The sequence below is a fragment of the Mirounga leonina genome, unplaced genomic scaffold (genome assembly GCF_011800145.1).
Source record: "Mirounga leonina isolate KUSES-001 unplaced genomic scaffold, KU_Mleo_1.0 Mir_418, whole genome shotgun sequence".
NCBI classification, from domain to species: Eukaryota; Metazoa; Chordata; class Mammalia; order Carnivora; family Phocidae; genus Mirounga; species Mirounga leonina.
In genome coordinates, this window is record NW_023270739.1 from 87,367 (window position 1) to 108,257 (window position 20,891).

General features: G+C 63.5%; 1 protein-coding gene across 2 annotated transcripts in view; it reads right to left on the bottom strand.

The window, feature by feature from the left end:
* Positions 1 to 1,746: 1,746 nt before the first annotated feature.
* GRAMD4 (GRAM domain containing 4) overlaps positions 1,747 to 20,891 on the bottom strand; it is a 467,167-nt gene continuing 448,022 nt past the window's right edge. For both annotated transcript variants that reach the window (XM_034987294.1, XM_034987295.1), the window contains 15 exons: positions 17,161 to 17,222; positions 15,136 to 15,268; positions 14,528 to 14,553; positions 13,829 to 13,920; positions 12,420 to 12,511; positions 11,256 to 11,304; positions 10,489 to 10,560; positions 10,010 to 10,053; positions 9,824 to 9,933; positions 8,152 to 8,306; positions 6,468 to 6,612; positions 5,738 to 5,831; positions 5,340 to 5,424; positions 4,487 to 4,555; positions 1,747 to 4,107 (listed from right to left, as the gene is read on the bottom strand). In XM_034987294.1, coding sequence (XP_034843185.1) covers positions 4,003 to 4,107; positions 4,487 to 4,555; positions 5,340 to 5,424; positions 5,738 to 5,831; positions 6,468 to 6,612; positions 8,152 to 8,306; positions 9,824 to 9,933; positions 10,010 to 10,053; positions 10,489 to 10,560; positions 11,256 to 11,304; positions 12,420 to 12,511; positions 13,829 to 13,920; positions 14,528 to 14,553; positions 15,136 to 15,268; positions 17,161 to 17,222 — 1,333 coding nt within the window. In that variant the 3' untranslated portion in view covers positions 1,747 to 4,002. The remainder of the gene's footprint in view (positions 4,108 to 4,486; positions 4,556 to 5,339; positions 5,425 to 5,737; positions 5,832 to 6,467; positions 6,613 to 8,151; positions 8,307 to 9,823; positions 9,934 to 10,009; positions 10,054 to 10,488; positions 10,561 to 11,255; positions 11,305 to 12,419; positions 12,512 to 13,828; positions 13,921 to 14,527; positions 14,554 to 15,135; positions 15,269 to 17,160; positions 17,223 to 20,891) is intronic.

A 20,891-nucleotide genomic window follows, 5' to 3' on the forward strand; every position in this document is an offset into this window, starting at 1 on the left:
TGAAGGGTCTGCCTTCGGCTCAGGTCATGGTCCCGGTGTCCTGGGATCGAACCCCGTGTCAGGGTTCTGCCGGGGTCTGCTGCTCTCCCCCCCGCCCCCTCCCCGGTCCCCATTTGTGCTCTCTCCGTCAAATAAATAAAATCTTTAAAGAAACACCTTACCTCCAGATCTGGGGGTTTTCTACTGTACCATCATCTCCAAGTAGGAATAGCTGAGTAGCTCCCTTTAGGACCTTACCCATTTCGTGCCCCGTCTGTGCCAGCGAGCGCGGACTCCCAGTACAGAAGGGACGACAGTGTCTCTAAAGGAGCGGGGCCCAGGGTGCCCGCCCCCCACCTCTGCCACCCGTGTGCTGGGAGCCCCGCACCCCCGGCACGATGCCAGCCCGTGATGGAGGAGGTGCCGGGACCCTGCAGGAGAGGGGGCTTCCCAGCTCCAGTGTGTGGCGGGGGCAGATTTCAGCAGCCGGCCAGGGGCTCGGTCTCCCCAAGTACCATAGGCCACCAAGGCACCTCCTTTGGTTTCACGGACGCCCCAGGGGGAAGCCAAGAGCTTCAGCTGTCGGACTGCTGTAAACACACAAACTAAAACATACAGACTGCCAACAATACCGATTCTACCGAAATACAGTCCCCAAGTAGTTCTTAACAATAGCAATTAGACTTATTTGTGCTACTTTACTGACATATTAAATAATAATACAGGCAAACCGGGAGCCCCATCAGCAAGGGTGGGCAGGGAGGGGCCCATGCTGCCCACGCCCTGAGCTCCGACCCCTCCTCACCCGTATCCATCCCCAGAGCAGGCGTCCCCGCAGGGCCAGGAGCTCGCACGCCTGTCCTCTGGGGCTGTGCTGCAGAGGGGCTTGTCATCAGGAGAGTCGGGGTGGGGGGTGCAGCAGTCCCGAGAGTGTTCACCGGGTGCCCGGTCCCCCAGGGACCACTGGCCGGTCACAGCAACGTCCCAGCCCCTAGGACAGTGCCTGCAATGGATGGGTGGATGGACGGATGGATGGATAGATGAAAAGACCAACGGATGGATGGATGAGCAGGTGGGTGGATGCAGGATACAAAGGCCACACCTCTGAGCGCAGGGCTGGCCCACTTCGTGGGACCTGGGTGGGGCTCCCGTGGGCTCGGGGTGCAGGAGGCTGGGTGCACTTAGTTGTGCCCAGCTCAGCTCCACACAGGACTGGTGGTTTCAGATGTCAGCAGTTCCTGCATCCCTGTCCGCACTGTCAGTGTCTGGACCGGCTGAGCCACAGGTGCCACCAGGGACCCCTCTGCCCAGACCCCAGGGGGAGGGCTGCAGGTAGCACCTGGTCCCAGGGGAGTCATGCCCAGGTGGGGCCAGGACCTGCACCCCAACCCCGAGAACCCTTTTCCAGGCTCCTCCATATCCCGGCAGAGTGATGGTCCCACTGCCTGGCCACCCAGCGCCAGGCCCTGGATGACCCAACCTGGCCCTCCAGTCTTCGGGAACCAGGGCCCCTGCCTCCCCTCGATGTCCATGCCCCCATCCCCCTTCATGGCCCCGCCCCACAGCCCGCCTCCCCGGCACCCACCTCACCCCTCACCCGGACAGCTTTGGAGCCCAAAGCCCCGCTACCCTCCAGCCCTGGCAGCTGCGGGGGTCGTGGGCCACCCGAGGGGTGCCCGCCTGCCCCACTCAGCTGCGTGCGATGCACAGGGGCCCCGCCCTGGAGGCCGAGCACCCCCACCCTCCCTGAGCACAAAGCATTTCAGGTTTATTTAAATAAAAATTATAATTTATACAAGACTTCTTTAAACAAACGAAGTTTTCTTAAAAAAATGTTACGGGGGTTTTTCATCGGTTCTTCATACAGTACAATCCTTTTGTTGAACAAAAGTGACAGCAGTAACGATTATTTACAGATCCAAAATAGACTCAAGCTTCGGACATAAAAAATGTGACATTCATTCTAGTTCAGTGATTAGTCATAGAAATTAAATATCTGCCCAGATTTACACAATTTGATAGAAACTCCGGGCTCTCTCTGCCGGGCCGCCGGGAGCCCGTGTGGGCCGTGCTCTCCCCAAGGGCCCGGCCCCTGGCGCACGACCCCCAGGGCCCCCGCGGCCGCGCCCCGCACGTGGTCAGTTTTCATCTCCCTTTCTCCTCAAAAGGGACTCGAACCAAACCACCCGCTCTGCTGAGGAGGGCGAGCCCCACCACACCGACCCCTTGGCGGGCCCGGGGAGGGGTGTGAGTGGCACCCACAGGCGTCACCCTGAAGCCCGTCCCCGGGGGCCGCTCAGGGCCCACCCCGCCTCGCCTCAGGCACCGAGGGAGGGTCCCGGGGGTGCCTCGGGAGCCGGCCCGCCTGCGCCCACGGGGGGAGCCAAAGCCGCGACTTAGAGTGGGTGCTGCCTTCAGTTTGACGGAAGGCCGGCCCGCGGGATCTCGCGAACGCCAGCGCCAGCCGGACCGGGGCGGGGGAGCCGCAGGCGCCCTCCGATCCCACCGACCGGGTGGGGTGTGTGCTTCATCAGGCTGGTCGGCGCAGCTCCCCAGGAGCGCGGCCCGGGCCCGGCGTGCAGCCCCCATGGCCCCCCGTGAATGGGGACGTGAGCGATGCCACCAGACTCACCCAAACCAGCAAATTAGGATTGGAGCCAAGGTAAAAATTACATCTGAAAAATGATACAAAAATAAGAAAAACAGCTTGCTCTCTGTAAAAAATAGAATCTTCTGTTTCTTCAAAAAACAACAATCTCCGTGATGCCCAAAGGACTCAGGACAAGCCGAGGAACTGGACTGATGGAGTTGGAAGTGTGCTGACCAGGAGGGCGGTCGCGCTGACCGCCACAATCTCAGCCTGTCCTTCACAGAGGTCACAGGCCTGTCCCCAAGTGAACCCAGCCTGCAGACGGCAGCCTCCGGCCTCGGCCACAAGCGCGCTGGCGTCCTGGGCGGGGCCCAGACTGGTGCTGGGCGCAGGGAGGGGGGCGGCTCACTCCCACCCCGGGGTGTGCTGGCACGAGGGTGGGCCTGCCAGGACCCTGTCAGACGTCAGGGGTGCGGACCGTCCGGCCCCAAGCCTCTGGGCTCCGCTCACGGTCACTCCCCGCAGCCGGTGACCTCCCGAGCACCCCCCCGCGCAGCAACCACGGGCAGACCGGCCGCAAGCCTGGCCCACCGTGTGTCCGGGCCGCTCCCACCCCAGGCCGCAGGGCCCCCTCCCTCACCAACACAGGTGGCTTCCGCCGTGAGGCCGGCGCCAGCTATGCTGCGGTTGATTTCCATCTGAGAGCAACCCAAGCTCAGAGTGCCCCCCAAAGCCTTGGTAGACGGTCTACGGGGCTTTCCAAAGAGCAGAGTGAAAAAGATGTGCTTCTGCCTGCGCGCCACTCCACGGCCACGGGGGCCACCGACCCTGGGCCTCCTGGCGGCTCGGGAGGCCGAGACGGCCACTGGCCTTCGTGGCAGGTGGGGCCCCGCGGCCGGTCAGCACGGAGCCTAAGCCAGATCAAGCCGCACCCCTGCCCCGGGCCCCCCTCTGACGACTCGCAGCAGGCCTCGCTAGCGGAAGGAGCGAGACCCACTGGCCGGTTCAGGGTGGTGGGCGAAGGCGCCTCTGAGTCGCTCATCACCGACATCCTTCACACCCGGGAAGAAGGACCACCGGTGCTCCTCGGCTACAGCTTCGGGGTGGAGGAGCTTCGGCCTCTGGGGCGGGCAGGTCCTGTGTGTCCTCCTTTCCGCTGGCCTCCGAGGATCCCCTGCCCTCCGTGTCCATGTGTCCGTGAGACACGCCTCACCCGTGAGATGGGCGGGCACCGCCTGAGGGCCCCAACCCCTGCGTGAAGGGGTCCGTGAATCGCGGGGTGAACACAATAAAAACCACAGATCGAGGGGAATTATTGCAAAAGATCAGGAGGATGTCCAATTGTTTTTCCACTATCAAATTGTTTAAAAAAAACAACAAAAAAACCAAAACCAAAACAAAACCCTTCCAGCATCGTCCCGGGAGAATCAACACTAGCTGTCGCTGCCAGATGCCGCGGCCGCCGTGATTTTCATGTACTGGCTGAAAATGGTCTCGAACGCCTCGTCTCTATGCACCATGGCCCCGAACACCAGTGGCTGGCGGGTGGAGATGCCGTGGGTGACCCCGCGCAGCCAGGCTGGCATGAGGACTAGACGCCCCGACACGCGGGCCTTGCCTGGCCCCAGGCCAGGTCCGAGCGGAGCCCCACAGGGTCTGGTGCCCAAGGGCAGACCCCTCCCCCCACGGAGGCCAGGCCCCCCGGCCCCACCCACCTCCCCGCGGGCCTCAGCCCCGAACCTGGAACCTGACCCGGACGTGCAGGGGCAGGAGGCTCCGGTGGCCACAGCGAAGGAAAGAGGAAGAGAGGGGGCCCCTTGGGTCCCCAGCCGGTCGGTGGCCCCGCGTGCCCCAGGGATTTACAGCCACACCCCCGGGCCACCCTGCCATCTCCCCAGCTTCCTGCCCAGCACTTACTTTCTGGGTTGATGGCGTTGACACCGCGATCCCCATGCCTGAGCCCGGGAGGACAGAGAGGACCTTGTACTGAGGGACGACAGCGCGCGGTCAGCCTGGGCCCTCCCAGGATCAGGGCCAGGCCTGTCCCCAGGCCCCAGGGCATTCTCCCAGGGGCCCACGGAGCCCAGCCTTCCTGAGCACGACAGGACGGACTGACTTCCTGACCAAGAGACCAGACCTGCCGCCTTCCCCATCCCACCCTCTCCCAGCAGGCCCGAGTGGGACGGGGTCTCCCTGAGGGGCAGTGCGTGTGGGGGGGCGCCTCCTGTCCTAACAGCTGCACATCTCTCTGTGGGGGGAGCTGGGGCCCACCCCCGGCCCGGGCTAGCCTGTACCCCAGTACCCTTGCCCAAGTGTGTGTGCCAGGCCTTCGTCTGGGTACTGCATATGCCCTGCCCACTCCACGTGACCACACTCGAGGAACACTGGCTGAGGACACGCCCGCGGTGGGGGGAGCATCTCAGGGCCGAGGGGTGGATACACAGTGATAAGGGGGCCCAGGCGCCTGGCCGGGCCCACCTTGCTGTGCTCCCCCCTCCCCCCTTCCCCCCTGTGGGAAGGCACCTGGCGCTGACCCGTGAGGATGTGGGGTGGCCCGTGGTACATGGACACGAATGGGAGCCAGTGTCTACATGGAAACCTTCTAGAAGGGGAGCCCTGACGTGGGTACCCCAATGTCTCCGAATAGCATCACTCCCTCACTGTGAACATATCTGACTTCCAAGTGAAGCCCATCAGCTTCGTGGCCCTGTGGCCTCTCTCCTCCGGAATCCTAAAGGGGTAACGGAGAACGGCGGGGGCCCATACTGACCTTCTGGATGTCTGTGATGTCCACCAGCTTGATAACCTTGTTTCTCTTGGAAGAACCGGATTTGGAGCTTTCGAAGCACAAGTAACTACGAGGGGAGAAAGGACAGAGGCATGATCCAGACACGGCACAGGGACGCCCGCCCGGGCTGCGGCCACCACGGTCCCCCGTGGGGCGGGCGGCGACCCCGAGCAGAGAGCCCCTCCCACCTGGCACCACGCACTGGCTTTTTACAAAGGATTTCACTCTGAGAGAGAGTTTTATCGCTTCTAGAGCGGACTCCACGGTCTACAGCGCAGCTGACTCGTGTTCGCAGCATCACGCATCCTGGGGCGTCCAGCGAGAGCCGGGACCGTCCCTGAGGCCCGTCCCTTCGGCAGGAGCGGCACGGAGGCACTCACTTCTCCGTCACGTACAGGACGCCGTTGCGGATGTAGTCGGTGGGCATCTTGCGGTCGCGGTTTATCAAGCAGCAGCGCCAGCCGTTCTCACACACTAGCGGGGACAGAGGCGACCCGTCAGCCCGGGCTCCTCGGGATGCACCAACACGCTACGCTCCCCACCCCCCGATAAGCCCGCGGGAGGAAGACCGGCGCCCTCCGCCTTCCTGGAGAGCTGGGGTTTGCTCCGGCGCGTGAGTCGGCGGGGACGTTCGTCCCCTCGAAGGAGAAGCACACGGCTCAGGTCGAGCAAATGGATCGAACCGCGGCCATGACGGGGGCGCATTTGCACGCCCTCGGTCAGCAGGATGGGGGCGGGACAAGGTCAAAGCTTAGCTCTCTGCGGCTTCCTTCTGCGGCCCGCCAGGCGGTTCGAAGAGCCCAGCTCCCTGGGCACCCAGCTGCCGTCCACCAGGTCACGGCTGGGGTGCGCGGGGGCCGCACCTGCTCGTGCGAGGCCCCAGCTGGGGAGCAGCTCTGAGCCGCGCTCTGCGGGACCCTCTGAATTCCTGCAGCTCAACCATCCACTGCAGAAGGATGGGCCCCCCGAGCGGCCCAGGAGCACCCGGCTCCTCCCGCCGCCTGCCAAGAGCCCTCCCGGGCCCCCAGGGCCGGCCCCTGCCGCCGGGCCCAGCACGGGGGCGAACTCCCCACCCGGCCAGGGCGGGCCGCAGACCCTGCGCACACGTACCCGGCAGCGGTCGCTCGTTTTCCGTCAAGTTAAAGATCTCGTGGAAACTGCCTTTCTTGGTACCGTGGAAGCGGCCAGTGTCTTCATCCTTGTTGAGGCTGGTGGGCGCACTGGAGACGTAGCTCCGGGAGGAGGCCGCCTGTAGCTGCCAAGAGCATGCGTGTCGCCGTCAGCCACGCCAGCTGGGGGTGGGGGGCACAGGGACGCACGCGGCCCCCCACCCCCTCGCCCAACTGTACACACAGACGAGCGACAGGCACGGATGCCCAGATGTGGGTCCCTGCCGGGGGCCGCTCCTCACCCCGCGAGCCCTGCTTCCTTGGGGCAGGGAAGCCCCACAGCAGAGGGGAGGGCCCCTCTTCCCCCAGCAGCGTCCCCACTCCAAAAGGCCGTGCCGGAGCCTGCACCCCGGCACACGCAGTCCAGACCCCGGGCCGCCAGGCGCTCGGCACAGAGGCCATTCCTGGCATTTCCGAAATCGGAACTGGCCGGGGGATGGGCCGCGGAAAGCGACATTGGAAGGTCAGGGTCACAACACAGCAACGCACAGCATCAGGTCCCCGTGGAGGAGGGGCTTCCACACAGACCTCCTACCTTGTCATGGCCTGACACCTGACCAGAGAGGAGACAACAGACACACGCGTGACCAAGACAAGCAAAAAGTGGGTCCACGTGGCGTGAGCTACACACACCCCTTGGCTGGGTCTCCCTCGCCCCCCGCCCCCGCCCCCCGGGAAGCCCACGGCCTCGCTCCCCTTCACTGTCTCTCCGGAGACTGGCCAGCGCTAAGTGGCCTTAAGGCCCCGGAAGGCCCTGTCCCGGCCACCCCTCCCACGCCCTCAGGGAGCCAGGCTGCCCACCTCTGCGCCTCCTCCCTCGGCCCCACCTCCACCTGCGTGACCGGAGCCCGCCTGCTGGCTCATGAAGACCCTGATGATGAGTGTGGGCTTCCAATAAGCTTTGTTGTCCCGGAACCTGGGGAGCCTGACCCACACCTGACCCAGAGCTTCCCTCCCATCACCGGTCACTGGACACCCTCTCCCCAGACGACACTCACTCAACACAGCAATCTAACGTCACCTCCTTCAGGAAGCCTTCCTAGACCCCAAGAGTCCTACGGGACCCAGAACCTCCCGCACTCATCTGAGACCCTGAGGAGAACACCTAGGCCAGCTTGTCCTCTGTGTCCGGGTTTGGGACCCAAGGCCCGGTACCCACCCACAAAGGCCTTCCACCATGAATAAAATACAGGCCTAGTACCAGCCTGTGGGCACGAGGTAGGCCCGAGCCTCAGAGCCAGGGAACAGAGGGCCGGACGGTAGCTCCCAGGGCTCCCTCCTCAAGGCCCCCAAGCTCTGGGCGGTCATGGCCAGCACCCCGCGCCCTGCCTGCCCTTGGCCTGAGCGCCAGCACCCGGGCAAGTCCGTGGGAGGGTCTGAGGGGCCTTGAGGCGGGAGGGGGCCTCCAGCCCCGCTTGTAAGCACTGCACGGCCTTCCCCAGTGGCCACCTTGTGCCCGGGGCTGCTGGGTCCTCCAAAACAGCAGTGCCAGGAGCGGGGAAATCCTCGCCGCACTGTGTCTGTTTCAAGGGCCCCACAAAATCGGAAAGACACCAGCTTCCCCGCGCACTGGGAGGGGCACGTGCGGGCCTGGGGGCCGCTGCCCCAGCCTGAGGCCAGCCTACCCGGCGTGACACGGTGGCGCTAGAGCGCTCTTTGAGCTGCGGGTCCGTGGGCAGGCTCCTCCAGATGATGTAGGGGGTGTCGTATTTGGCTCGCAGTCTCGGGCAGCGTTTGAAGATAAAGTCGATGAGGAAAAACTTGATCCCAGCGTAGAGTCCTGGGAACAAGAGCAACAGTCCTGTCCTGGCCAGGGCACACGGCCAGCCTCTCCAAACCCAGATGTGGCCAGTGCAGGGCAGGGGAAGTAAGAGGGCGAGGCGACCCAGCCAACGGGGGGGTCCACTTACATGTCTCACCACCCAGGACCCTCAGGTGGCTCCCGTTGATCACACCACCTCGCAAACAAGCCCGCCACTTACCACCCCCCAAGGGTGACATGAAGGAAAGTGTGAGAGACCCAGCCCCAGCCTGCTGCCCTCTGACCTGATGGGCCGGCAGCCGTCACAGCCAGGGGCCCCCCTCCAACCCCGGGTCAGAGAGCTCGTGTGCCGGCCCGGGCCCCCGGGAGAAACAGGATGAGGGCATTTCACTTTGGTTGGTGTCAGTCCTTTCCCTCAAGGCCACACTGTCTGCCAGCCTGCTTGTCCTGGCAAAGCATGCAGGGGGAGGGCCAACAAGACACTGAGGCCCCAGCTGCATGCTGGGGCTGGTGGGCAAGTGGGGACGGCCCCCACACTGTGCGACCCCCGAGCACAAGGTCCCAGCTCAGATTAGCCCTCCACCCTCGCCCCAACCCGTGCAGTCCCCTGTGCCCGCTCCAGGCTGGGGACACTGAGGCCCCACAATGGGTCATTGCTCGGTGTCTGGCCTGGGGAGGAAGGTGCAGCTTCCTGGGTTAGACGGCTGAGTGGGTTGGGGCAGCCACAGGACCATGGCCTTGGCCTCAGGGCAGCCTCCACACCTGCTCACACCTTCTCCCTATCCTGCAGAAGCCCCAGACAGGGGTTCGGTACAGCGCTTCCACGAACCCATGGGGGAGTTCAAGTCATCCTGCCACCCCATGGTTTGAAATACAGGCAAAGGCCACGTCCCGCACATTCAGACCTGTGGCCAGTGGCTCCCTGAATTCTGCATGCTCCCCACCCCAGAATTAGCTCTGAACACCCCGTCTCCAGTCTGCCCCTCCCACTCCCTGGTGGCCCCGGATGGCAACATCACCTACCAGCCCTTCGGGGCAAACCCTGAGCCCTCCGACTGTCTGGTCCATCCACGACTGTGGGAGGTCGGGCTCCAACCACAAGCCAGGGCCCCACCAGGGCCCCACAACCCCACCCACCGGCCTGCCTCATGCCCCTCACTGCCCTGCCCACTCCACCCCGACCAAGGGCTGTTCCTGACCTGCCCAAAGCAGACTCCGCAAACCTCACCCTCTGCTTGGACCTCACCCCACAGAATCGAGGCCACCGCCCCCCATGACATCTCCACCCCGACATCACTCCTCCCGCGACCTGACCCCTCACGACCCGAGCTGGCTGACCGCCGCCCATACCCAACGCCTACCAGCCCCTCTGCTCAGTGGGAAAGCGGGGAGTCTCTTGGAAGCGTAAGCGTGTGCTAAGCTGGCCTCCGGATGCCTGTGCATCTGCGGACGCTCTGCTGGGAAGCAGGCCGGGACCCCCGCCTCACCCCCTCACCTGTGTGGCAGCCCTGACCCGGGGCAAGGCGCCTCCTTACCCACGGCCAGTCCCACCAGGCGGTAGGGGAAGAAGCAGGAGGCGAGGAAGGCGGCCCACAGCGCGACGTACAGCTTCTGCGTGATCTCAGGCTGGACCCACATGAACAGGCTGGAAGGGAGAGGGGGGCTCAGCTGGGGACGGGGCCGCACCCCTGACACCGCGGGCTGGGGGGCCGAGGACTTACTTCTTGATCTTCTCCAGGATGTCGGCCATCTTGCCGAAGAGGTTCTGTGTGGAGAAACTGCGGTCACAGCAGGCCCCGGGGCCACGGCCCACATGGCGACGACGTCAGGGGGCCAGAGGTGCCGCCCCCGTGAGGCCACAGCCGGGGTGGGGGGGCACAGAGCCCCGCCGTCCCGCCCAGCCACTCGCAGGCTGAGGGCGGGGTGGTGGGTCCCCGCGAAGCCCAGGGAACCGCACAGACGCTGGACCCGGGCCGTGTCCCTCCCAGCAGCTGGCTCGCCCCGGCTCGGCGGGTCTCCCCACCCTCCAGGGTGCCGGCCGACAGCCTAGACCCTCCCGCCAATCGGGCTGTCCTGGGTGCTGCCAAGGGATCGATGGGCAGGCTGATGGCCGGTCAGCTGACAAGAGACAAGCCAGGCCTGGGTTTTGGGGGGCAGGCTGGCACAGAGACGTCCCCGGGCCGGAGCCCAAGAGCAGCACCTGGGCTTTCTGGGCGACATCCAGCACGAGCTGGAACTTCTCAGACACAGTCAAGTCTTCCTTTGGAGGCTCCTGCAACCAAAGGGGAGAGAGAATTTCCACCACAATTTAGCAGCCCAGAGGCCTTGCAGCCCCAGGAGCAGGTCGCTCTGCCCCCCCTCCCCCCCACAGCAGGGGCCGGCTGTCCCAGAGGACGCCCCCCTGGTGCCCGAGAGGGTGGGCGGGCAGTGGCAGCCCCCAAGCCAGCAGGGAGTCGCGCTTCGACGGCTCATCTGCAAAGGTGCGTCCAAGACCACGTAGCCCTCCACCCCTCGCTTTGCATGGAGGGAAACTGAGGCAAAAGGGGGCCGTGACCTCCTCCTGTTTGTCTGAGTTCATTCAACAAGAACCTCCCGAAGGCCTCCTAGATGCTGGGGCCCAGCAGATCGCAGCTTGCTGATCCCTGCGCTACTCATCCTCTGGTCCGGGAGGCCCCCAGGTGCCCCCCCTGTAGCATATCATCCCCACTGGGAGGGGTGAGGACAGGCTGGGGCACAGCAACCTGCCTCCCTTGCAGCCAAGCCGGGGCCAGCAAGGGGCGCTGGGGGTGTCGGCTGGCAGGGGGTCAGAGTGTGGCCACCCAGGGCTCTGTGCTGGGGGCGGCTGGCCTTCTGCTCCCTGACTCCATTTGCCAGGCAGGGCTCCCCCAGGCATCCACCCAGCTGCATCTGGACACTCGGGGAAGCTGACCGGGTGGACACGGAGACCTTCGCCCTTCCAGGACTTACCACTGGTTCAGAGATTTCAGGCACGATGCTCCACTGTATCCTCCAGCCCCTGTAAGGAGACCATCACACGCCTTTCACAGAGGGACGACATCGAATCCCCAGCCCTGTGCCCCCGATGGGAAGGAGCGTGGGACAGAAGGGGCTTCAGAACCCCTCTGCAGCCAAGACCTCCAGGGCTGCTCCCTGGTTCTTGAGGATGGACAGTTCAAGGTCACCCTCACAGGCCCCTCCCCTGGGGCCCAGAGGTGGAACAGATAGGTCTTTCAAAAGAACTCCGTGAAATAGTAACAGCAAGTACTTTGGCTAGAATCACACCTGGTCTGGGCACAGATGACCCTTTCCTGGGTATGTAAAGATATTCTTCCCTACAAAAAACATTTCCAAATGAACCAACTTAAGCAGGCAGAGAGATGCACCCAGGAAAACTGTACGTGAAAGTGTGAACTGTGGAACAGCTGAGTACAAATCGGACTGCAGGAGGGGCGCCTGGGCGGCTCAGTTAAGTGTCTGTCTTCAGTTCAGGTCATGATCTCGGGGTCCTGGGATCCAGCCCCATGTCGGCCTCCCTGCTCAGTGGGAGTCTGCTTCTCCCTCTGCCTCTGCCCCTTCCCCTGCTTATGCTCATTCTCTAATAAATAAATAAATAAAATCTAAAAAAAAAAAAATCGGACTGCAGGGGCCCTCCTCAGGCCTGCCGTGGGGCTGAGGTTCGCTGCTGGTGCAGCCACAGATGCAGACCGACCAGGCAGCTGGGGACGAGGGGTTCTCCACAGAGGCCCCCGGAGGGTGCTCACAGAGCACGGAGAGGATGCTGCTTGGGCTTGGTGATTGCAGGGACCCTCCCTCTGAACCCCAGGGCCTCCCAGGGCACAAAGACTGCAGGCCCAGCAAGCCGGGGATGTCATCGGCAAATAGGAGCGGCTGGGGTGACCCCCTGCAGGTGCAGGTGGGCCTCTGAGACAAAGAGCCGCTGGGGAGTCTGATGACCACCCACTGCTGGCTCCCGCAGACCAGTGGGGGTGGGCATCCTCCTGGGGGCTCGGGAGCCTAGCCTATCAGACAACCGCTCCCAAAACCCCCGTGTGAGAGGCAGCCCCGGCTCAGGCGTGCCGCGGCTTTGTGTGTCGTAGGGAGACAGCCCTGCCGCGTAAGCAGCTCACCTACCTGGCTATGAGGTAATTGAGGGATAACCTCAAAATTGCTAGAAACAAGAACATGGGGATGGCCCAGCCATGCCACACGGCATTCATGTACACCTGCGGGTTTGGAGAGAAAGCCGGGAGGAGAGAGACAGTCAGGCAGCCTGACAGGCCACATCCTGCCCCCTTGCCCTCTCCCCCTTGCCCCCCGCCCCACCAGGCAGGCCAGCCATGCTGGGAGGTGGGGAGCCCAGGCCCCCAGTGTCCTCCCAAAGGAGGGAACGCATGACAGAGAAGCCCTGGGAGGAGCTGCTTTGGGGGTGTAGAGAGGGGGGCGCCCCAGGGAGGCAGCCACTGGATGTGGCCTGGGATGGGCAGAGGAGAGCAGAGGCCCCTGCCAGCCCCGGGGGTCGCTCCCCCATGCTGGGGCCCGCAGCACCACCAGGACTCAGCACAGCCGAGCGAGGTGACCGACCGCCGGCCGAGAACCCCCTACGTGCTGTGTGCCAGGCCCAGTGCGGCTTGAGCCCCTTCACTCTGGGCCCACCAGCCTGGCACAGAGCAGACGCTCAGAAAGGGGCAGAGAAGGGAATGCAGTGGGATTCAGGCAGAGGCCTGGAAGGTGGGTTTGAATGGCAGGCACATCCCTTGGCAATGATAGGCAGGACCCAGGTACCCCAGGCCTCAGGGAGCAGAGAATTCCTGAAGGGTGAAGGCAGGGCCTTGGGGTGAAGGTGGGGCCTCAGGGTGAGGGCGGGGCCCCGGGGTGAAGGCGGGGCTGGGGCCTGGCCACTGAGTCCTGCTCTCTCTATGTGTATGTAAAATGCCCGTCTCCTCCCCGGGGCTGGAGCCAGCCTGTGGGCTCTAAGGTGGTCTCAGAACCTCCAGAATGCAGAGATGGGGACTTTGGGAGCTGCGGCCACCCCCCTCTGGCCTCGTGTCCTCCTTCCAGTGACGAGAGGGTCTCCTTGTGCGGGGCTGGGGACGGCGGCCAGGGGACCATTCAGGCCAAGCAGCCCTGTCCGTCTTCCCCAGAACACACCCCGATGCCAGGCACTGCTCTCCCACCCTTCCCCAGGACTGCTGGCTCGCAGAGGCTCAGCTCGGCCCCCAGGCCACAGGGCATTTGCCAGGAGCCTCCCCCAGGCACCCAGTGGGAGGAGCGCGGGGCCCCCCTGGGCAGACAAGCCTCCCCACGGTCCTCTTCCTGACTCATCCAGAAAGGTGACTGAAGCGCGGACAGAGGCCTCTTCCTGAGAACGCTGCCACTGGGCTGTCTGTGTGCAGACACGGGCTGGCCCCTGGCGCCCCCAGTGCCCTCGCCTAATCCTTGCAGCAACCCCGGGGCTGGGTAGCGACACGGTACCCACTTTCCAGACAGAAGCTAAGGCGCGTGTGTCCCTGGGAAACGGCAGGGTACCCGGGGGCACTCACAGTGAAGGCGATGGCAGACGTGTAGATGGAGTACCAGTCAGATAAGGCAGAGAGGTTCTTCACGAAGCTGGTGACGGGCTTGGCACCACGCTCTGGGGACAGAACAGACCGCGATGAAGCCAGAGCTCGGGCACACCCGGAGGGCGGGGGGCAGCAGTGGGGGTGGGGGGAGGCGCCAAACCAGCAAAGGGAGCCCCGAACGACTCAGGCTCCTCGTGTGCCTGACCCTCTGCTGGTGCTCCCCGGCCACGCCGGGTGCTGCGCGCTGTCCACCGTCCCCGCGGGGACACACCAGCTACCTGATCCCTGCCCCTCAGGCCTGAGCCGCAGACATAAGAAAGGGGCAACCGGGGCGGGGGGGCATGGTTCCTCGGCATCGCCTGGGCTCCGGCAAATATCTGGGAAAGCACCACCTTTCACGGGGGCTCCCAGGCCTGGAGGGAAACTGAGCCCCCCACTCAGGGCCGGGCGGGCAGCGCTGGCCCCATCCTGTCCTGCTCTGGATGGACGGGGCGGGGCCCCGGACATGCTCCCAGCGGGAGCCTTCTTCCTAAGAACTCCCAGGGAACACCTTTCTGAAAAGACGTCCCGCTGAGCTCAGGACTGCAGAGCCGCCCCCCCCCCGACACTGACCACGCGCTCGCGGCTCAGGGGTCCCACCGGCTCCCATGGCCGCTCACAGACACGCTAGGGACTCACTTAGTCGTCTCATGTTTTCCGTCAACCTAAGAAAGAGGGAGAGAGAGAGGTGAGCACCAGCTCCTGTGCCCTGCGTCCCTGCTGCCCCCGCTGCCCCCACCACGGAGCTCTGCTGGCACGTGGGGAGCACAGTGTGACCGGGGATGCAGGGGCCACGCGAGGGGCCACGTCGCCACTGCTCCCTAACTTGGGGTGGGGGCGTCCTCACCTACAGAACCATCCCTGGTCTCCTGCCCACGTGCCCAGAACCTGAGTCCCCCAGAGCCTACAACAGGGCCTGGCACAGGGAGCGGGAAGGCCTGGGTCGTGGGCGCTGGGCCCCCAGACTACCGTCCCCACACGGCGTGGATCACAAAGCACAAGTAGGAGCGCTGAGCGGGGGGACGCGGCAGTGCCACCCGCCATGGAGCCCTGCCGGCTGCCCTCGCCACCCCAAGGAGGCCCCTCCCCCGGGAAGGAGACCCCTCCCCCGGGGAGGAGGCCCCGCCCCCAGGAAGGCAGCTTGGCCGGCCCGGGAGCAGCCCTGGCCGCAGCCACTTGGGCACTCGGACACCGGCCTGGCTCTGACGTCCCAGTGGCCGCCCCCCCACCTTCACGAGGGCCCCCACCTCCGGGCGCTGAGGGGCTCCTCCGTCTCCACGGTGCTCTCCTCAGGCTGGAACCGGAAATCCTCCACGTACTCCCCAAACTTCTCGTAGAACCACTTCTGGACGCGGGGGCACAGCCCCTGGCTCCGCCGGTCTGCGGGGACGAGGGTCGCGGTGAGGCCAGGCGGGTGGGGGCGAACGAACCCCGACGGAGGGGTGTGAACACGCGCTCCCCGACACGGAGCCTGACCCGCTTCCACGGCGAGGCCCGCGGTCACCGCAGACCACACGGGGTCTCCGTGGTCACACCCGCGCCGAGCTGCCCTCCGCTGGATCCCTGGCCCTGGGGTCTGCATCACCCTCCCTTTCTCTGGCGGGGGGCTCACTCCCGGGGGCCCGGGGACCAGAGGACCGGCCAGGGGGTGTGTGTGCCGTGGGCTGTGTTCTGGTGGGGGCCCCAGTGAAGGAAGTGGCCTCTGCTCACCAGGACCAAGACCTTCGAGAGGGACCCACATCCCAGACTCAGAAGACCGGGAGGAAACCGCGTCGCCCGCAGGGGGTGCTGTCCCGCCACGAGTAAGGAGAGGGACGGGGCGGAGGTGGTCACAAGGCTGGTGCTCTCCACAGGGCTGAGGTTTGTGCACACAGAGCCCAAGAGGCAGGCCTCTCAGGGAGGGAAGGAACGGGGAGGGCCTGGGGGCGGCTCACCCCTACCTGGGGCGCGAGTGTTTTCAGCGCGGGGCTGGTCGGGGGTGGGCAGACGGCCACCTCGATGGCCGCGAAGCAGCCGTGGACAGGACGGAATCTAACAGGCCTGCCCGTGTTCCCATGAAACCATACCATGGAAGCTGAAGTGTGAAACCCACACCCTTTTGATTTCCTCCGACCATTTAGAAATGTAAAAACATTTAAACACGTGAAGTCAGACGGGGCTGCAGTCTGCCGAGCCCCAGGTCTGGGCCGGGCGTGTTGCCCGAGCAGACGGGCTCCAGGCACCACAGAACCCCTCGGCTGCCCGCCCTGGCCACAGGGTGGGGAGCACCGCACAGAGCACCCGTCCCCTCCCTCGGCCCACGTAGAGCCCATCGCGCCAGTGACCACCGCTACAGAATGGACCTCAGCCTGGGCACCCGGAGAGCTGGGGTCTTCCACCCTCCACTCCTCTGACACTTCCCATGTGTGCAGGAGACTCATGAATCACGGGGCACAGCGGGGGCCTTGGGGTCTCTTGTGCTGCTCCTGGCGTGGATCCCTGGTCTGGGGCGTGGAGCCCATGACCCGAGGGGCACAGCTGCCAATCCCGCACCTGCATTGGCCGGCCTGCTGATCCCGCACTGGGGTCCTCAGGAAGGGGCCACCTCCCCCTGTGGAAGGCAGGACCTGACTGCGGTCCGAGCCGGGCCTCCACGTGGCAGGTGCGCCTTGAAGAGGCTTCCCCTCCTGGGTCTCGGTTTCCTCACCTGTATATGAGACAGGCTTAACCCTAAGGCCCTTCTGGTGTAGCTGTGAGCTCCCGGCACAGGCAGGGGGTGCTTGAGAGGGGTCAGCCTGTGGGAACGGGCCCTCGGTTGGGAGACGGGAGGGCCTGGCCCACCACGGATTGGGGCCCCTAGAGAGCTGGACAGAAAATCCAATTTTCCTGCCAGCACAGCTCTAGGAAGGACAGACGGGGGAGTAAGACAAAGACCAGGCTCAGGGCAGCAGGAAAAGGTGCAGAGAAAGGGGTTGTGCGTCCTGACCCGGGGAGGGCCGGGGCACATCCTGACCGCGGACGGCGGCCCCCACTGCCCGCTTGTCCCTTGTCAGGACCGCCAGCCTCTGGACACGGGCCACCAGGTCAGTAGCCACGAAGCCAATGTGATGAGTGACACCACGTGTCTGTCGGGAAGGGCTGAAACGGGGGCCACGTGGCCTTCTTAGGGGAAAATAAAACCACGTCTCGTTGAACGACCGTGTTCGCTGTGACGGGCAGACTCCTGTGCCAGTCTGACGGGCGCAGGACCAGCACGCACCCCACCGCCCGGCCCGGCTGCCCGCGGGGCCTACCTGCTCCATTGTTGGCCTGGGCCTGCCCCTTGGGAGGCTGCTGGGCCGTCTGCTCCTCGGATCTTAAAGACGGGGAAGAAGAAGCAAGAATCCCGTTAGTTCCAAACACGGTGTGAGTGCAGGCTATGGAAGGTGCCAGCACTCACAGGGAGCCTGCCGCCCATGAGCATTTGCTCCAGCTCGCGGGGCCCCCTCTGGGAGCTCAGCACTCAGACGCTGCTCACAGGGCAGGCCGGGCAGCTTAGAGCCGCATTCATGGTGGGCACGCTCTCTTCTGATTTTTTTCAATAATCAAATAAAAAAAGTCTCATAAATGTACCACTCTTTCCTTTCCTATGAACACATCTGCTTCTTCATTGTTAATTTCAGAACGAACAGCCCTTACACTAATTAACCAGCCTGTTGATAAAACGATGCCCATCAGTGGACATGTTCAGCAAGCAGCTCTCAAGACCACAGGCTGGGTGACCCCCTGCGCTGGACAGCTGTGCCCAGGTCCCAGCTCGGCCCGTGCCAGCCACCTGCCTGGCTTCCTGCCCCGACAGCCCAGCCACCACAGACCACAGCACTCACCGGCCTCAGAGCGCTCTCCTGGAGTTTCTGTCCACCTGCCAGACCCTGACTATTGAACCGGCTTTCAGCTACAGAGCCTGATGCAGCTGGCCCAGCCCCCGGCCCCTGGGTGGAGCTTTGGCCAGGCCACACCTCATGCCACGGCCAACCCGCCCGCCTTGTTCTGCACTGGCCTGGGCGACGGACGCACCACGCTGTTCCTGGGGCTCCCAGTCCAGCAGGGACCCCAGGATGTGGGAAAAGCGGTGCCCCAGGCAAACCTCAGCAGGGTCTTGCAGGGGCACAGAGGACTCTTCCAGGACAGAGATGGCAGGGCTGGGAGACCCCCAGCCCGAGTGCACCCTCAGCTGCAGTGAGGGAGGGGGCGAGGTTTCTGCTCTGCTCACACAGCGGGATTTCATGCCACCCTTCCACGAGCCGACCTGATTTGCGGGCCTGAAACCCGTGAATGTCACCTAGAGCACGGAAGACAAGCTGGGGACAAGCAGGGTGGGCAAGGCCTGCAGCCTCGCTAAGCAATGGACGGGGAAGACAACACAGACGTAGAGTCCTGGAGAAGGGCGCCATGGGCCAGAGGGAGGGGGCCAGGCCTCCACGCCCACCCCTCCCTGTGGCCAGGCTGCCCAAGCAACTGTCCATACCCAGAGCGACCACCGGCAAGTGGGGGTTTACTGGGAACAGGAGAGGGGCCCAGGGCACACGGGAGACGCCAAGACCCGGCCGAGTGCCTTCCATTCCCGGGCAGGAGTCATGGCCTCCGGACCAGGATGTCTGTGCCCAGCTTGGAGGTTCTGGAGGATGCAGCTCACCTGAGAAGCACTAACAAACTGGCCCCACAACCCAAGCCTGGGGCTTCGGCACCAAGAGGATTCGCATGCCTGAGGGACACAGGTGGGGGCTTCCTGGGGTCCTGTGCTTATTACTATTTGGTGTGCACGGTCACTGGCTGTGTGTTTTTTCTAACACAATTCCTACTAGAGACACACAGGTATTTAGACCTTCTTGGGCTGCGAGCTGCAGGAACTGTACCCCCCTCCCATCATCCCAAATACGGAATGTGCAAGTGCCTGTTTCGTGCGCTGGACAGAGGAGATAGACGGACAGCAGGGCAGACGGTGCGCCAGGACATTCCAGCCCACGACACTCGGGGCGCACCGTCCCAACCACAGCTCCCGAGAAGGCGGGAAGTGAGCGGGGTGACCTCACTGAATCAGAAAAAAGGGGCCTTGTATTTCCAACAACTGGATTCTCTGAAATGTTTCTGAACAACCTACGCTAATGTTCAATGATCAACCAAACGAGTCTGGAGTGGAACGTGCCTGAATTGTTTTTTTTTTTTTTTTTTTTAAGATTGTACTTATTTATTTGAGAGAGAGAGCCCAAGAAGGGAGAGGGTCAGAGGGAGAAGCAGACTCCCCGCTAAGCAGGGAGCCCGATGCGGGACTCGATCCCGGGATTAAAAGCCCTGAATTGCTTTTTAAAAGTCAGATTTTCGGGCGCCTGGGTGGCTCAGTTGGTTAAGCGACTGCCTTCGGCTCAGGTCATGATCCTGGAGTCCCGGGATCGAGTCCCGCGTCGGGCTCCCTGCTCGGCAGGGAGTCTGCCTCTCTCTCTGACCCTCCCCCCTCTCATGCTCTCTATCTCATTCTCTCTCTCAAATAAATAAATAAAATCTTTAAAAAAATAAAATAAAATAAAAGTCAGATTTTCTGGGGGTGCCTGGGTGGCTCAGTCGTTAAGCATCTGCCTTCAGCTCGGGTCATGATCCCAGGGTCCTGGGATCGAGCCCCACATCGGGCTCCCTGCTCTGCGGGAGGCCTGCTTCTCCCTCTCCCACTACCCACTGCTTGTGTTCCCTCTCTCGCTGTGTCTCTGTCAAATAAATAAAATAATAAAAAAGAAAAAAAAAAGTCAGATTTTCTGGCCTGCAGCCACCTGAGGCCAGAGGGCACCGAAGCCTGCAAGGAGCACGATGCCAGGGCCGGGCCCCGGGGTCACTCTGCCCCCGACCCCTTTCCCCGGGCTGGGGGCACTAGACCGTCACCAGGGTCCCTTTCATCCCTCACCATGGCCCCCAGCGAGGTGCAATGCAGTGTGCCAGCCGAGCCCAGGAGCGGGACAGGCAGAGGGGCGGTGGCAGGCACGGCCTGACCACAGACGGTACAAGTCAGAAGGGCGGTGTTTCCGTGCTGCTTTTGGACCCCTAACAAGAGAAGGCCTTTGCCTACCTACACATAAGCTTCAATCAAGGTGATTTTCCGGGAATTTTCTTTAAAACCAAAACAGAGGTTTACATAAACTCTAATTATCACGTTTCAATTCTGCAGCTCACCTGCAGCTTGGGGTGTGTGTGCATATGTGTGTGTGAAAGGGGTCCCCCTCCATATGCTCACCCACCGGGGACGGCCCACGGCCACCCCAAACAGACATCAAGGTGACAAAGGAAGAGGTCGTCATTTGCATGGAACCTGCTTCTCCCTGTACTTTCCCCTGCAGGTCTCCATTTCGAGAAGGTTCCTAAACCCCACCCCACATACAGCAGGGGACCAGCCCCACAGTGTGCCCCAGGACCTTCAGCTTCCTCGGTCCTGGCCTGCTGTTCCTTTACTGTGACCACCCAGCTGGTCCCTCTGAGTCCTCAGAACTGGAAGGGGCTTTGGAGTGAGGAGGCCGGGCTGGGCAGGAGGGTGAGAAGCAGAAGCCGTGGGCCCTACACGGAGAGAGGTCAGCTCAGGGCGAGCACCTCTCAACACCACAGGGGACGTGCCACTTCCAGCCAAGGGCTCTGGGCAAAGCTGGACAGAATCGCACATCTGCACCGGACAGAGCGCCTTCTGTGGGGGACATGGTGCTGAGACATGCCACGGAAGGCTGGCTGTGGCTGGCGGGTGGAGAAGGCACCCACAGCCGGCCACACGCCTGGGACAGCGCCAGTCCCTGGATCTCTCAGCATCCGTGGGTCAGGTCCCCGGCTGCACCTCTTCTCATAATGAAAACATCCACAGATTTCCATGTGCGAAGGATCAACATCAGGTAATGTGCGGGTTGAGGCCCACATGCTGGTGTCTGGAAAGGGCTGCTGGCCTCGTAGCCGGGGCAGAATGTCAAAGTAGGGTACGTCCCTCCCCTACCAAACTGAAGGCCCCCACACGGAGTCC